Source organism: Chiroxiphia lanceolata, chromosome 2, assembly GCF_009829145.1.
Source record: "Chiroxiphia lanceolata isolate bChiLan1 chromosome 2, bChiLan1.pri, whole genome shotgun sequence".
Lineage (NCBI taxonomy): Eukaryota > Metazoa > Chordata > Aves > Passeriformes > Pipridae > Chiroxiphia > Chiroxiphia lanceolata.
This window is the reverse complement of record NC_045638.1, coordinates 3829133-3845322: the sequence shown is the minus strand read 5'-3', so window position 1 is coordinate 3845322 and position 16190 is coordinate 3829133. Positions and strand designations below refer to the sequence as shown.

Here is a 16190-nt window from a genome sequence, read left to right as displayed (position 1 = left end):
GCATTCAGTGGGTTAAACAGGTCCGAGTTTAGAGGACTGGTCTGAGTGGGGACCAAGCTCTTCTGTGGGGGGTTGGAGAGAACACCAGGTGGTGCTGCTGGCCCTCTCCAGTTACTTCCCGTGCACAAAGCTGCAATGTTTCTTCCTGGGGCTTTGCTACCAACATTTTTTTCCTACATTTACATCACCAGCAAAATAAACATCCTCAGCTAAAAATACTTTTCTCTGATATGCAGTTTCTCACATACAAAGCTGCTTATTGCATAGTTACCTTTTGGAGCACCTCAGTGATGGACAACAAGAGTAATTACTTTTTTTTTTTTACTGGACTTGGCCTGTACTGAATTTTACTGCCATATTTTTGTGGTGTTCATTGTGGCATGATGCAGGGGTATCAATGTGCACCTTATACCTTAGCCCAAGGCAAAGGCATTTGGAGGTGTGGCATGAACTGTGGCTTACAAAGAAGATCTTCTGTATCAGTCCTGTGTGGTGAGTGAGGCAAGGATCACACTGAGGGCTCAGTTTCCAGAAGCCACGTTGGGTATCTTTAAATAAATGCAAGACCTCAGGACATATTTAATATAGGACACACGCACTCAGCTTTATTTCGAACAAAATGCTCTGTTATCTTTCATTCTTGAAAGGATTGGGAAATAAAGAGCTGTTTTATTCAGAGCTGCTCTGCAGTGAAACAAACCTGCTGCAGAGATGCTCAAATGCAAACACTGCTGTGCAGATACACTTTCTACATCCCAGGGAAGTTCTTGTTTGATTCATTGTTGGCAGACACACGCAGTTGACAGAGGAAGAGGTCTTAAATTAGGGTGAGGAGGAGAATAAATAAAAGACCTCTGTCTTTAACATCTCTTCTGCCACCATAAGTAGCAGGTGCTGTAGCTGCAGGTATAGAGCCATAAAAACTTCATCAACAGACCTTTTCCATCAGTCACAGCCCTGGCTGCAAAATAACTTTGCTAAGAGTCTGCTATTTAAGTAAAAAGGAAAACTCAGTTTTCAAGCATCAGTGAGGAGAAAGAGGAAAGGGGAAAGCTGCATTCTTTGAACATTGTATTTTGCAAGCAGTAGGTCTTTGCTGGGAACAAGTCAATGCAGTACATTATAGACAGGTTAACAAGACAATCCTTTACAAAAAGCACTGTTTTTTTTGGTGTTTAAGTCACCAACAAGAAAACTAATTAACTCTGTTGGTCGTATTGTGCATATTTTTATTACAAGCACAACCCTGGCATATTATAAAATGAAGACTTGCTGCCTCTTGCACTGTTCAGTTTGCTTTGCAAGGGCAGAAGCTGTTAAAACTTCTGCTGCCCCTGCGTAGAACACGGGCACTTCCTCTTTAAATATAATTTCCTCTTTAAATATTTTGAGTCAAAATGGCAATATTTCTCTGGGATGTTTCAAACCACAAATATGATTAATGTGTGGAAAAAATAAGAGAGATTCTTCACTGCAGTCTGCTCTTTAGCCAAGACAAAGGGCAAGCAAAGATCCAATGTCACACTGTTTAATTGTTATACCTATAGTGCTCCATAGGCATAATTAGGCAAAACTTTCTCTCTTTTTTTTTTTTTTTTTCTGAAAATGTAGGAAAAATGCAGAAATACTTTATGGGTCCTTCATTCTTCAAATATAAGAAAGAAACAAAAACCCAAACAAGCAAACAAACAAACACAGAATTTAAGTTAAAATAATTGTCCTTTATGCCAACTCATAGCCCACACTCCTGCAGTTCTTCTCCCCACTTCCTCCCACATCCATGCCCACCTTCTTATAGCATCTGACTTCTCAAGACCACCTGTTGGTCCCACATTGGCCAGATTCCATCTAGGTGTGCTCATTCCCAGCAGGATGCTCATGGCACTCATTCTGCCCAGGCCTCAGGGAAGCACCAGGCTGTGCTGTTGGCTGCTCCTCCATCCTGACAGTGGGATTTTCCCTGCGGTGCCACAGACATGGAACACAGTTTGAATCCCAGCACAGAAGTCAGAGTGGTTCAATTCCTACCTGGTTGCATGGGAAGCTGCTCCAGCACCTGCTGCCTTGGGTTGTAGATGTGTATTGGCAGGGCTCTTGAAAGAGCAGTAAAAAATGAGATTTAAGTGTTTTCTGGTAAAAAAACAATCACTGCCAAGCTCTGGTTGCATTCAGGTCAGTCCACTGATTAAGGACAAAGCAGTGAGATTAGACTAAATAAAATTTAGATGGCAGAAAGAGTCTGTAAAAGGTCACTGTGACACACAGTGTGCAATGGTTGGCCAGCCTGGGAAACTGTGATCTTGGAACAGGGAAAAAGCAACTCCTAGAGAAGCATGGAGTGTCCTGGAGGCAGGAGAATGAAGGTTAAGAAACAGGATTTCCAGGTGCAGGAAGGGCTGAGAAAGTGCTTATGTACAAAGACGGGCTGTCAGCTCTAAGAAAAAAAGGCTCAGGAGAGACTTTATTGCCATCTACAATTTCTTCATCAGATGATACAGAGAAGATGGAACTCTTGAAGCTGCAGAGTGGGAATAGTTTTGACATGGGAAACTCTGATCATCTGGGGAAAAAAAAAATCATGAGATCATGATCAAATACTGGAACTGGAGCCCACAGGGACTGTGGGATCTCCATGCATGGAATTCTTCAAGGCTTCACTAGATATGTCCCTGAGCAACTTGATGCAATTAAACTTGCTTTGAGAAGGAGGTTGGACTTGGTGACCTCCAGAGGAGCCTCCCAGCCTCAGTTCTATTATTTTATGGAAGTTTAAAACTGGGAAAGTTGGCCCAAAGTATGTTTACAACAGCTGAAACCAGACAGTGGTAGAACTAATGTGCAACTCTCTGAGAAGAAATGTATTAGATTGGCACCGAGATGTCTCCTAAGTCAGAGAGGGAATAAGGCTCCAATAAAACTTGTATGACATTTTAGGCCATTGGCAGGACTGTTTGTCTTTCACATCTGAACTCTTTCTGTGCACAGTTGCCCAAACAAGATCTGCTTTTAGCTTTCACTATCAGGAAATCAGAAAGTGGTAGTGAGGTCATCTTATTTCACATCTTAAGTGGGTTCCACGTGAGTTGAAGAAAGACAAGAACCAACTGACAGTGTCCTGGAAAGGAAAACCAACAAGAAGGAGAATGGTCTCCATTTATTATCTTTTTATAGTTCAGTTGTGCTTGCATGACTCCTTTCCATTAATTCCCAGACATTCTTTGGAGAAAGCATTAGACTGATGTACAAATTATTGACCTGCTTTGTTAGAAACAGCAGGATAAGCCTGTTTAATATGTTTGCTCCCAACCAGCAGATCACCCCCAACAAAACTCCAAGAGCAACGACAACCATAATGACAACACTTTGCTAATCAACAAGTCAAAATAGATTTTAACGTGTATTTCTGATGGAATGGTGTCATACTGTTGGTTGACACCCAAATAATGTAATTGGTCTATATTTTCTCAGCTCTTAACCTCCCTTTTCAGCACAAGTGCCCAAAGATGGGCAAATATGGCAAGAAGTTTGAGAAACATGCAGGCAGATATTTAAAACCCTGATATTTCTGATGAGAAGAACCAGTTTATTCTCTGCTCTTCAATCTGACAGTAGTTTTGAAATGTTAGCCCATCAAACTGTTGCTAGTTGGGAGATTCTGCTAAGAGGTATGATTTGTCCCTTAAACCCACCTGGACTGAGGTCCCAAATGACCAGGTCTGGGAAGAGAAGAAATTCCAGGGCAAGATGCTGTTGAACCAAATGAATGGAGTGAGAATGTTCCTGCAAAGATCCCAGATGATGCTGTCATGATAAAAGCATCAGCTGGATCAGCTGGATGATGAACAAGAACACAGAGCACACCCCAAATGCTGAAATAGGGGTGATGAGCAAAATGTATCTCATAGCGCAGACCCTACAGTCAGCCCCTGGTACCTGTGTTGGAAAGAATCTTTGAAAACTTTAATTTACAATTCTGGACTTCTCCAAAGGATTTAGAAATATGCAAAAGCTGAAAGCCCAGCAAGGATTCACATTGGCTTGGAAATATTTCTGTGAAACAGTTGGGTTTGGAATATGCAGTAGATGAAGAGGTGCAAAGTAATGATGGAGGAGAAGGAAATAATCTTATATTTGGCCAAAGCTCAAGTTAATTTACTTGGAAACAATTGACATTGGGAGCTGACCAACATCTGGGACATATACTGATCTTTTGGTTTGCTCATTTTTCTGTGAGAAACATACTCTTAAGCCTGTTAGACTTCTGTATTTGTTTCATTTTTTACTTTGGTTTAAACCCACTAAGAGGAAAAGAAAATGACATGATTTAACTGGCTGTCAGATTAAAACCCAGGCATATGATGTCTGCACAAAAAGAAACATTCCCATGGACATTGTGTCTGCTCAGTCCTTTGATAGGATAACCACCAGCAGCGGTGACTAAAATATTAATCTGCTTCTCACATCTCAATGCATCTTTTACTGTCAATCTGTAGAGCATCATATTAAGGGAAAAACTATAGGAATGATTCCTAGTGAGTGTGTATTACAGTGGGTTTTTCTCTGTCCAGTAGAAGTGGCATCAATCACATTCTTTCTCCAGGTTTTCTTCATCTCTTCCACAGGCACACAGACAGAAGCTTCCCAATTCTGGTCACAGAGTTTTCAAAAGGTGCCAGTGGAAAACACTTAGGCCAAATATCTGGTTTTTTTATTAAGTCCTGTATGACTTGAATGCATTCCCCAATGGCAGAATGTTCCAGAAAACACATGGAGGGTGTTCTTTTGCAATTTTTTACTGATGTCTTGTCAAAGGCATATACAGGAGACTCAGGGGGTTGCCATGTAGAAGAAAATAGTCATCTCTGCTCTCTCTCTGTAATTTTTAGGCTCAAGGTGGGATTTATTCATCTGACTTCAGATACCTCAAATAGAGACACCTGTGCTTATTCTGGGGTCATCAAGGCTTTCCTTTCACTAAAGGAAAGAAGCTGGAGGTCTGGGAGAAGCTGGATGAATCTCCTTCCAAAAGCTTCCCTCCTCTTTGTTTACTCAGAGAAGGTGTATGTGGTCATCTCAAACCTGATGACATGCAACTTAAACTAGATATGGAAGTATATACAATTATATTTAACTAAATCTTTAAAGATTAGCTGGCATAAATTCCCAGCATCCAGGTATTTTCCACACAATTCCTTCAGGCAGACACAAGTTTTGTCTTGATTTTGTGTGAGATCTGTCCAAATTCAAACTTTTGGTTTGCACCGCATTTTCTGACCCTCAGTTCCTCTCCGGATTAGAGACTTGAATAAAAGGCATGGAAAATAGAGTTGAAGAAATTATAAACCACAAATGATTTGGTTTTTTGCATACTGTGGAAGCTTCAGTGATTGAAAGGATGCTGAAAGTCTCTGAAAGAGGGGAGAAGTAGCTGACAGAAGTTGGCCAAGTAGATAAAGTTACTGCTGAAGAGAAGCTTATTTAGAGTCAGCAGAATCTGTAAGGTTGAATTTAAAATATATGTTCATTGATTTTTATATTACAAGCAGTATTTATCACTGTATCTATATAGTACTTTTACAGCATGAAGATATTTATGTTTATTAATTCTTGTTCTTTATTTAGCATAGAAATAGTGTATCATTTGGGGGTTATTTTAAAACCTTATTTTGGATGGTACTTAAAACGTGTCTTTTTTAATATACCACATGTACTATGTTTAGCTTTTTTCATAGTTATTTCACAGCTTTGGTGCCAGCTCCCAAACATAGCACATTCATTATTTTAATTGTTTTGTCAACGTTACATTTTTTGCCTATCTTGTTTTTGTCAGGGAGCAGACCTCAGGAGAGATGTGACAGAGTATAAATTGACTCTGATGATGTGCTGTTTTTAAAAGGTCTCCTTGTAAAGCCCTACCGAAAAAACAAATTCGATATTGATTTTTTCATAAAACTCCCTCCTTGTAATATCTCATCTGAACCTCCCTGGCAAAATTTCCTCTTGTTCTTTCACTTGAGACATGGCAGAAGAGCCCGACCCCCCTCACTGCCCCCTCCTGTCAGGGAGTTGCAGAGAGCAATGAGGTCCCCCCTGAGCCTCCTCTTCTCCAGAATAAACACCCACAGCTCCCTCAGCTTCTCATAAGACATTTTCTAGACCCTTCACCATCTTCAGGAGGCTGATGGACTCTCTGTGTGTTTCTCCAAAGGGTCAGGCAGGGGGTGTATCTTGGTGGCTTCCACACAACAGACTCCTTGACCACGTGGAACTCTAGGCAGTGGGTTGTCTTCCAGGTGTAATTCCTGGAAAGGGGGTTGCAAGATTTCCCTGACAATGGGAAGGCGGGAAGTTCCCTCTGTCGTTTCCAAAATTTCCATCTTACACATTCTAACATTTCAGTCACATATTTAAGGAAATTAAAAAAAAAAAGATAAAATGGTATGTGGCAGCTGCATTCTGCTTTGTGCACAGCTTCTGCTTCCAGCAGTTGCCTTCAATAATGCTGAGTGAAAAGCAGATCCTAGAATCAAAGAACAGTTTGGGTTGGAAGGGACCTTAAAGATCATCCAGCTCCAACCCCCTGCCATGGGCAGGGACACCTTCCACTAGCCCAGGTTCCTCAAAGCTCAGTCCAACCTGGCCTTAAACACATCCAAAGATGGGGCATCCACAACCTCTCTGGGCAACCTGTGCCGGGGCCTCACCACCCTCACAGGAAAGAAGATGCCATGTTTCAAAACATGAGCCTGAGCAGAAACCTGTGTGTGACCAAAGTGGCAGCCAGGAGTCTTACTGGAGACTGTGGTCCGGGATTGGTGGTTATTTGCAGCTCTGACAGCCTGTTCATGTGTGAAAGGAAGCAAGGCAAAAGCCAGCAGTCCTCAAGAAAAGTACAACTCGTGACCTCAGGCAGAGTTTCACATCTTCGGGGAGTTCACCAAGAGGGCGAATCAGTGGTCTGTCTACTCTGTTCAGGGATGCAGAAGTTGAAGTTCATTCTCTATAAATAGAGAAATGTATTGATTTTGTATTACCCCAGTTTGCTGCCAGGTAGAAACAACTGGTTATATCCCACGTTACTGGACAACTAGTGAGTTTTAGAGTCCAGGAGACTCTGAAACATCGTTTTTAAAATAAAACATGGCAGTGCTCCACACCTCATGTACTGTGTTCAGATCTGGGCCCCTCACTTCCAAAAGGACATTGAGGTGGAGAGAGTCCAGAGAAGGGAATGGATCTGGGGAAGGGTCTGGAAAACATGTCCTGTGAGGAGAACCTGAGAGAGCTGGGGGGGTTTATCTGGAGAAGAGGAGGCTCAGGGGGGACCTCATGGCTCTCTGCAACTCCCTGACAGGAGGGGGCAGGGAGGGGGGATTGGGCTCTTCTGGCATGTCCCAAGGGAAAGGATGAGAGGAAATGGCCTCAAACTGCACCAGGGGTGATTAGAAAAAAAAAAATTCTCTGCAAGGATGGTCAGGCCTTGGAATAAGTTCCCCAGGGAGGTGGTGGAGTCACTGTCTCTGGAAGTCTTCCAGAGGCACCTGGATGTGGCCCCTGGGGTTGTGTTGTAGGGGTGATTATGGTGGTGCTGGGGTGACAGGTGGGGTAGATGATCTTGAAGGTCTCTTCCAGCTGTGATGATTCTGTGATTCTGGGATTTCCAGGAACAACAAAGGCCTGAGGTAGAGCAGGGTAGACAATTCTGTGTCGGTGTTCAAAAAGATGGAGATCTTTGTGTTTTGACCACACAGAACTAAAAACTTACTTTAATTACTGATGAGACTCAGTGCTTATCCTAGGCCTCATCTGCACTACTGATTACCAAGGGCCAAGGAGCAGCACCAGGCCCCAAGAGGATGTGATGGTGACCAGTGTCAGTGCACACTGCTAAAGCAGATTTGTTTTGAAAAGAGCTATTTAAAGCAGTACAAAACTGAGCTAGAGACCAAGTCTGAAAGCATTGTGGACCACTGGGATGGAGTGCACACCACACTGCCTGGCTGTCTCCCATGTAGCAGTGGAGATAAGCCCAGAGGATTGATGTTTATTAAGAGAAACCCAGCTATGCAAACAGCATTTCACTGATTCAACTCAGGCCAGATATAAAACTGATTTCTCCTCTGTGGGAGCCTGCAAAAACCAGTGGTTTGTTGTTGTGGGCAGGAGGGAGAGACATAAGTATCTCTCCTGAGTCCACTTCTGTGCAGTGGTTCCATTAGTGACCTGGATAATGAAATAGAGAGGCTGCCTATTAGAATTGCAGGAGATATAAGGCTGAGAGGGATTGCATGTACACAGGAGACACAACTAGAATTCAGACAGATCTTGATGAACTGGGAAATTGGCCTGCAAAAAGTGAGATAAAAATTAGCAAGAAAATGGGTAGTATGAATAATCAGCTACAGAAGTACTGGGTAGAGAGCAATTGGCTTCATTCTTCAGAAGAAGGTTTTGAGGTTATTGTGCATCCCAAGATGAACATCAGCTGCCTTTATGATCCTGTTGTGAAAAGCCAAATGAGAAACCCTGGAATTGTTGAATACAGGTTTGGAAACTGTGTTTGAGAAAGCTATGGACCATCATTCGACAGCCTGAAGGATAACAGCAGATATTCTTGGAGGAACTGCTGGAGAAAATGTGATTTCTGGACAATGTTGAAAGCATCAGGGTTATTTAGTTGTAAAAAGATAAGGGTACTGGTGGGGAAAGGAATGATAAAACTTCATGTAGATTAAAGGCTGGTGCAAAGATCAAGGTAATTATCTGTTCCCCATGTTCCTAAGAGCCTGGAAAAGAAGCTATGGGCTTAAAGTGCAGCAGGAAACTCAAGCTAGATTACAAGAAAAGATTTCTAACCATAAGATTAAACAATGGTATAGGTTGTGCAGCCTAGGGAGCTGCAAAATCTCTTTTTATTGTAAGTCTTCAAAATCAGGTTGGAAAAACATCTTTTTGAAATGGAGCAGATACAGTTGAACCTGGTTTAAAGAAGAAATAGAGACTTGGGTGAACTCTCAGGGTCCTTTACATGATGTTATGGCCATATTTTCTACCTAAATTCACGGTGAAAACACACTTGCTACTCTAGGTTGTATATATATATGTCTTAACTCTCTGTTTGGGAAACAGAGATTACTTGGAAAACTGTTAGAAATGTTTTTTTAATTTTTTCTAAAGCAACCTTTATCCAAGGCTGGGTTAAAAAAAAAAACCCACAACAAACAAAGCAACAAATAAAAGAAACAATCAGAAATAAAAGCCAGAGGCATCAGAATCTATGCACATTACCTATTTAATTGTGCTTTAAGGGAGTCAGAAATGCCAGAAGATGGCATCCTGCTTCAAAGTGTGTGAAGGAATGCACACCAGTAGAGCTGAAGTTGCATCAGAGGAAATTGATGTTCCCTGCAGTGGCTGTTCCTCAGCATATCTTGCCGTTGCCTGGTTTGGGAAGTAGATTGACTGCATCCTGATAGAGGACTTGGATTTCATTTCATTTCATTCTTCACAGCCCTTGCTGGCTTTTTAGAGATTGATCTCTGTCTGTCCTTTCTGGACAGTGAGCTAAAGACAGAAGAAAAATTAACCCATCTATAAGCTGAAGAAAAATAGTGGTTAGAAGAAAAAAAAACCCTTGAGCAAATATGTTACTGCTCCTGAGACAGAACTGCAGCACATGTTTTATACTGGCACATGCACAGACCAGTATGTGACAAGGTGACATTCCTTTAAAATATTTCTTATTTCAATTGTTTAATCTTCCCTTTGCTGACAAAGCTGCCTTTTTTCTCCTTGTGTAATCAAAGTCCTGGCATGTTAGTCTAATTGAAATGACAGGCAAAAGTTTAAAGGAAAATCGATTCTTTGTCACTGGTGCATCCCCAAGTGTTTAAAAGGGAATGTGAGCTGAGGAAACAGAAGATGTATGTTAACCAGTTAGAAACTAAACCCTTCTGCTACAGCAGTTTGTTTTAAGAAAATGAGAATCATTTATTTAGTGAAGGTACATTGACCAGGTTCAATTAATAAATTAATTCTGAGAATAATTGATTTTACGTTTGGAATAGCTATAGATGCAAATGTGTGACGGACGCTGGTTCTCTGTGGGTGAAAGAAAAGAATTGAAGACAAGGCATCTAAAAGCTAAATCTGTGATTCTTCCATCTTTGGAGTTCCAGGGAGAGAGAGCTCCTCTGTTTTGAGACAACTTTGCCATGGCAGAGGGGAGCAGGGCAGTGAGGCATTTCAAGCAGGAGATTGGCTGTATTAGGAGTGGCTTCCAAGGACAGCCATGTGTCCCTTTCATAAACCACAGGAATCATGGGGAAACCAGTGTAAATGTAACTGGTTTGATGTTTGCTGGAATGAAAGTGAGCAAAGAGGAATTCTGTGATGTTCAGCTGTTCCTAAATGCTGCATCCATAGGTGGTTTTGAAGTAACCTGTGCTACATAACTGCATTAATGAGTGGAGCCCAAGTGCCAGAGACAGCCTGGCCTGCTTGACTTTCAAATTAACCCTAGGAAATGCTGCCTCATGAATATTAAAATTCAGCCTCCTGTGCCATGATCAATACATTAATTTTTATGTATGACTTCACAAAGATCCAGCCTGTCAAGCTACGGGCATTTGTCCAATATTCCTGTATAAATGTCAAGACAGATGGTTCTCAAAACCTCCTGCAGTATTTCACATAATAATAGGAGTGTCTGGCTGCACTGACCTCTTCATATCAGAAGTGGGAACCCAGGCAAATGCCTGTTAAATGGGACAAGCTGACTTGGCATTTTGACAAGGAGAGGAGCAATGAGATGGGCTAGAAAATAAGGCAAGGTCCCCATTTGGGCTTGTGCTGAGCCTGGGTAACTTAGCAGGAGAAAACCAGTCTTCCCAGAAAAGTTAGTAACCATGGAATAAACAGAATGTGTTCTTGTAGAAGCCTTTTCATGGTCTCTGAAAGGGGTCTGGCTCAGGTACAGATGTCTTCAGTCTAGATTTCCCAAGTGAGATGAGACGAGATGAACTCCCCTCTTCCCCTGGCTGTAGGAGATGCCAGCTCAAGAACAGAGAAGTGCAGTGACCCATTCAGTAGCTGAAACTCTACCAATTCACACTGGAGAGGTGTTTAATGATACCTCAGAAACATCCCCTGTTTATTTGGCATTCACTTTGAAGGACTACATATTCCAATATTTTCAGGTCAATGTGCCTTTTGAAATGCTAATCAGATGGAATTGGCCTTTACCACAAGCAGATTATTTGTATATCAAAGAGATTCCTTGCACACTTTCTGTCAGTCTGAACCAAGTTTAGATTACAGTGATGCATTATTTTTAATGCTGATTCCTCATAAAATCTTCTTTTCTACGTCATTAACGGTCTAATTATTTTTAGCCTGGTGATAGTTAGCTGTTACCATGCTCAGCATTGCACAGGGAAGTGAGTATTATTCATTCTAATGCTTCATTTCCCCTCTATTTTTACGTACCAGCATCACAGAGCCCGTATCAGAAATAAAAGTGGCTGTATTGAGCAGCGTTGAGGTTTGCCTTCTCCTCCACCAAGCTTCCTGTGGAGGGATGTGCTGAGGTGCACAAAGCCACATTCCCTGCAGGAATCTGTATGTTTCTCCACGCTTTTCCTTGCACAGGTTGCTCCAAGGAGGCTGCAGAGCCTCTCACAGACGAGCAGGTACTGCAGAGCAGCTGCTCCGCTTCGCCGCAGCCCCGCGGCCGAGGCACTTGAGTGACAGTGTGACAATAGGCTGAACTGGCATTTCTTCCAGCACTTGTCCTTCCCTGCTAATGCAGCTAACTGGCTGAGATGACCTTCAGCTGGGAGCCTTTGAATGGAAGTAATTCTGTGACTGTACAAAACTAGACTTGGGGGGGAAGTCTGAACAGTCTGTTACAGAACACGGTTTTTATTTCTTGGTTCGCCCCACTGCTGAAGGAATAAGCCACCAAAGCCCAGAATAAGGAACACCAAAGCTTCTAGCAGACACATCTCAACTAGTAAACTCCAGATTTCACAGCAGATGCAGGACTGAATCCTCTGTTGGGAAAGTTTTGTGCAGACGCAAATCAGAAGCAGCAGTTCTGCTCTGTCAGAACTATTGATGGTAAAATTCAGTCAAATGTGTTCCCTTCAATTGTTTATCCAACCCTGTAAAAATAAACAGGCACATGAAAGTCCTAATCTGAATACAAGCAATCTGTAAACAAGACATAGGCCCAAATTCACAGAATATAAATGGATTGCAACAAGTTATTGTGCCTGCTCTGTTTATCGCCGTGTGCCATCTGTTTGGAGCCACTGATATTCAGGAGAACCCTGAAGTAGCAGCCTTTGTAGCACTCAGCTTAGCAGGCATTGTCCAAACGCTGTTTATTTTAGTCTGGAAACATTTGTCTCTCCCACCACAGGTAATCAGCGAGTTTGAAGCCTCTCCCGACTCATTTTCCTACAGAATCCCCAACCTGAGCCGGAATCGGCAGTACAGCGTCTGGGTGGTGGCGGTGACCGCCGCGGGCAGAGGCAACAGCAGCGAGATCATCACGGTGGAGCCGCTGGCCAAAGGTACCGTGACAGCCCTGCTCGGAGCCCCGCAGGGCTCTGCCATGCTAATTACCCTGCTAATTGGCACGTGGCCTCTCTGCGCCTCGCCGCTCACCGAGGGCGGGATTTGTCAGCAGCGAACTTCAGTTCTCTCTCCAAAAGTGACAACTCTCAGCTAATTGCTCAAGCTTTTGCTGGAGTCAGCAGAGAGAGGGTGACGTGCTCCTCTGGGAGGGGGGGTAACTCGTCCTACCTTCCTTAGAAGGAAGCGTGTTGCTTTTTTTGGAGCAATTTTTATCTTCTTTTGTGGGGTACAGAGGGTTTGCACATGATATCTCTCCCCCTCTGAGTAAATTTCTTTTTCTTGCTGTACAAGGTAACTTCTTTATCATTCCTTTCCTTAGTTATATCTCTTGTGTACTCCACAAGTACCATCTTCTGTATAAAATGGTTTGATTAACATATCTGAACTCTGAACAATTGTTCTCTACTTGCATTAGCTTTGAAGTTTGCTGCTTCTATTTCAGATGTGATGAAGGGATAATGTGCCTCAAATCTTGCATATTTATTTCCAGCTGTACTGGTTGTTCTATTAAAAGATATGCTTGGGCCTATGAATTCTGCCTTACCTGTTCTGTGAGATGTGATGCCTGCAATATTATAGTACCTTAGCTTTGAAAATAGACAGGAGAGTGAGAAGAGTCCCATCATATTTATTCTCTGTATGAGGTATTCAAACTGATGTCTTTTCCCCACTCAACTTGGTACCATCACAGCCTGTGCCATTATAAGCAGAGTAATGCACAGACCCCAAAAGCTGCAAAATTAGGTGCATTTAATTGACTTTGCAGTTTTACATGCCTGCTAATTCTTCACTCATGTGTCTAATGATGTAGAAATGTTAGTGTCTAGTGCAGTATGAGGAGAGGTGCTTTCTAAAAAAAGCTTTGCAGAACTTCAGCCTTGTGCCACCAACAGGAAGGCACTTTCTGCATGGAAGAGCAAGCAACCTCACCATGGGAAATCTTGCATTCCTGCCAGTCTGAGTGGGAGATCACCAGTTTGATGGTGGTAGATTAACTATCTGGGCTTTATCCCGGGCTGCATCCCAAGCACTGTGGGCAGCAAGTGAGGGGGGAATTCTGCCCCTCTGCCCCCTCAGGTGAGACCCCACCTGCAGAGCTGCCTCCAGCCCTGGGAAACAGCACAGCAAGGACATGGAGCTGCTGGAGAGAGTCCAGAGGAGGCACCAAGAGGATCCGAGGGCTGGAGCAGCTCTGCTGGGAGGAAAGGCTGGGAGAGCTGGGATTGTTCAGCCTGGAGAAGGGAAGGCTCTGGGATTTTTGTAGGGGTTTTTTTCTGTCAATTAAGGAGAGTCACCTTCTTTGTGGCACTTTTTGTACAGCCTTTCAGATAATTCTCTCTCTTAGTAGCTACACTGTTAGTGGAATGACCTGAAGGGTGTCTGAAAGGCCACGAAAAGTCCAAAGGATCTGAAAAATCTGGAGCTTTTCCACTGTTGACTTATTTGTAGGATAACTGCTCACTGCACTGTGGACATCAGTATGACCAAAGCTGAGATCTTAAAAGAGGGATGAGGGGTAATAAAGGACATCAGTGAAGGAATATTTTGAATAAACATCTTAGGGAAACAGGGCAAAGGTCTCAGTGTGCTCCTCTCTTTAGTTCAGGTGTCACCTGTGTGGAATGGATGTGTGGTGATGAAATTTTAAAAAAAAAGGAAATAAAAATATGCATAAAAATAGATGCTCGAATAAAAATAAAACCAATCAACCATCAAAATGGTGCAATACTAATAGGCTGAGGCTGCAGGCAAACCCTGCACAAAATGCACTAGAATTTTTCTTTCCATTCCCTGTGCATTTAAAGAAAGAGGGAGGTGTTCAAAGATGAACACAGATCAGTGCAGACCGTGCAGGTGCCAAGATTCTTAACCCCTACTCATGAGTTATTGGGGGATGCAACTGCTCTCTGCCAAAACATTGAGAAGTTGCAACTTGACCCACATATACTTAAACTGATCCAGCTTACCAGAATTAATTCTGCTCCTCTGAAGCTTATGTAACATAATCCATGATGACAAATAAGTGAACTTAAAAATAACTTCTATGAAAAGACAACATGACTTTAAAGAAAAATAATTAATTACTTCAATATAGACAGGTCAGTCTGAACAAGACTTTATTTCAAAGGACAGTAGAATGCATCCAGTCAACCTTAGAGCTTGCAGTGGTACTCCAAAATAAAGTCTGCATTAGATGATGCTCAGGAAAAGCCTCTTACATGCACTTAGGACTGAAAAAGTGGTGAATAATCCATTTGTGGAGGCTTTGATGGGCACTAGGAATACTGGTAGATAGCAATTTTATGAACTTTGGATGCAGCTGGGTTAGAAATTATTGTATCATGCACAAGATTTCCTTTATGAATGCATCACAGGGCTTTTTAGAGAGCTGGGAGGAAGTGCTGATCAGTGACAAGGGCAGTGGATGCACAGTGAAGAAGGATGGGCAGAGCTAATAGTCTCCAAGACCTTTCTCACCCCCCAGTTTGTCTGAAGCAAACAGCACATCACAGAGTTAGAAGCAGTTATAGCCTGATTTTGCCACGAGTTCCCAATGCTGAAACATCCTGTGGGGCTTTGTTTTGAAGTTGTTTGCTTCTTTTTTTGCTCCTCTTACTGCACAGTAACTGTCCAAGTAATGATACCATCCTGACAGCTAATGAGAGTTAACTCTGAATTGAATTATGTCAACTTAATTATAACCCCTTTAAGAACTCCTTTGAGAACAATGAGAATGTCTAGATAGGGGTTTGATGTGAAATGGATAGTCCAATTTAAATGAAAGCTTAATTCAAGTTAACATTTCTTTCTTTCTTTAGTGCCTTCATTTCTCAGAGCAGATTGTTATTCTCTGTAATTAACTGACAGAAATAATAAAGAAAAAACCCAACAAACAGAAAATAATCACGGCAATGAAAGTTCAGTCTGGAAGTAAAGCTCTGCCCCTGCCCCTCAAATTACACTTCATTGTTGACTTGAAAGATGTGGGTTGAGCCTATCAAATATATTCAAAAGACATAAAACCTTGCATGCACCTTGTTCCTCTTATTTACTGTCCATGACTGATGGAGAATGACATTTGCTGGCAACATGATGATAACAGATCTAGACCCATGGCAATCTGATCCTCTGGGGAGAACTCTCTGATTTCAGTGTTGAATTTTCCCTGTTCTTTTAGACTACTTGAGCATTAATTTTGAACAGATTTCCCCCTTAGTCTATACTGATTTGTTTGTTTAATGTTTTAAACAACATGTAGGTCTCACATGATAGTAGCACACCTCAGTGGTCTGTTCCTTTAATGGTTCTTCAGACTGGAATCCACAGGATATCACAACCATAAAACCATGGAATGGTTTAGGTTGGAAGGGACCTTAAAGATCATCTCATTTCTTCCCCCTTGAGAGGAGAAACTATCCCAGGTTGCTCCAAGCCCCATCCAACCTGGCCCTGAACACTTCAAGGGATGGAACAGGTTGTCATAGCTGTTGTTCAGTTTGCCTTTAAAATGCAGTTGTATCCTCTGGAGAAAAAAAACCCAAAAAACT

At 42.3% G+C, this 16190-nt stretch overlaps 1 protein-coding gene across 2 annotated transcripts in view; it reads left to right on the top strand.

Moving 5' to 3' along the window:
• DSCAM (DS cell adhesion molecule) overlaps positions 1-16190 on the top strand; it is a 448565-nt gene that overhangs the window by 377201 nt on the left and 55174 nt on the right. For both annotated transcript variants that reach the window (XM_032678156.1, XM_032678157.1), the window contains one exon: positions 12425-12578. In XM_032678156.1, coding sequence (XP_032534047.1) covers positions 12425-12578 — 154 coding nt within the window. The remainder of the gene's footprint in view (positions 1-12424; positions 12579-16190) is intronic.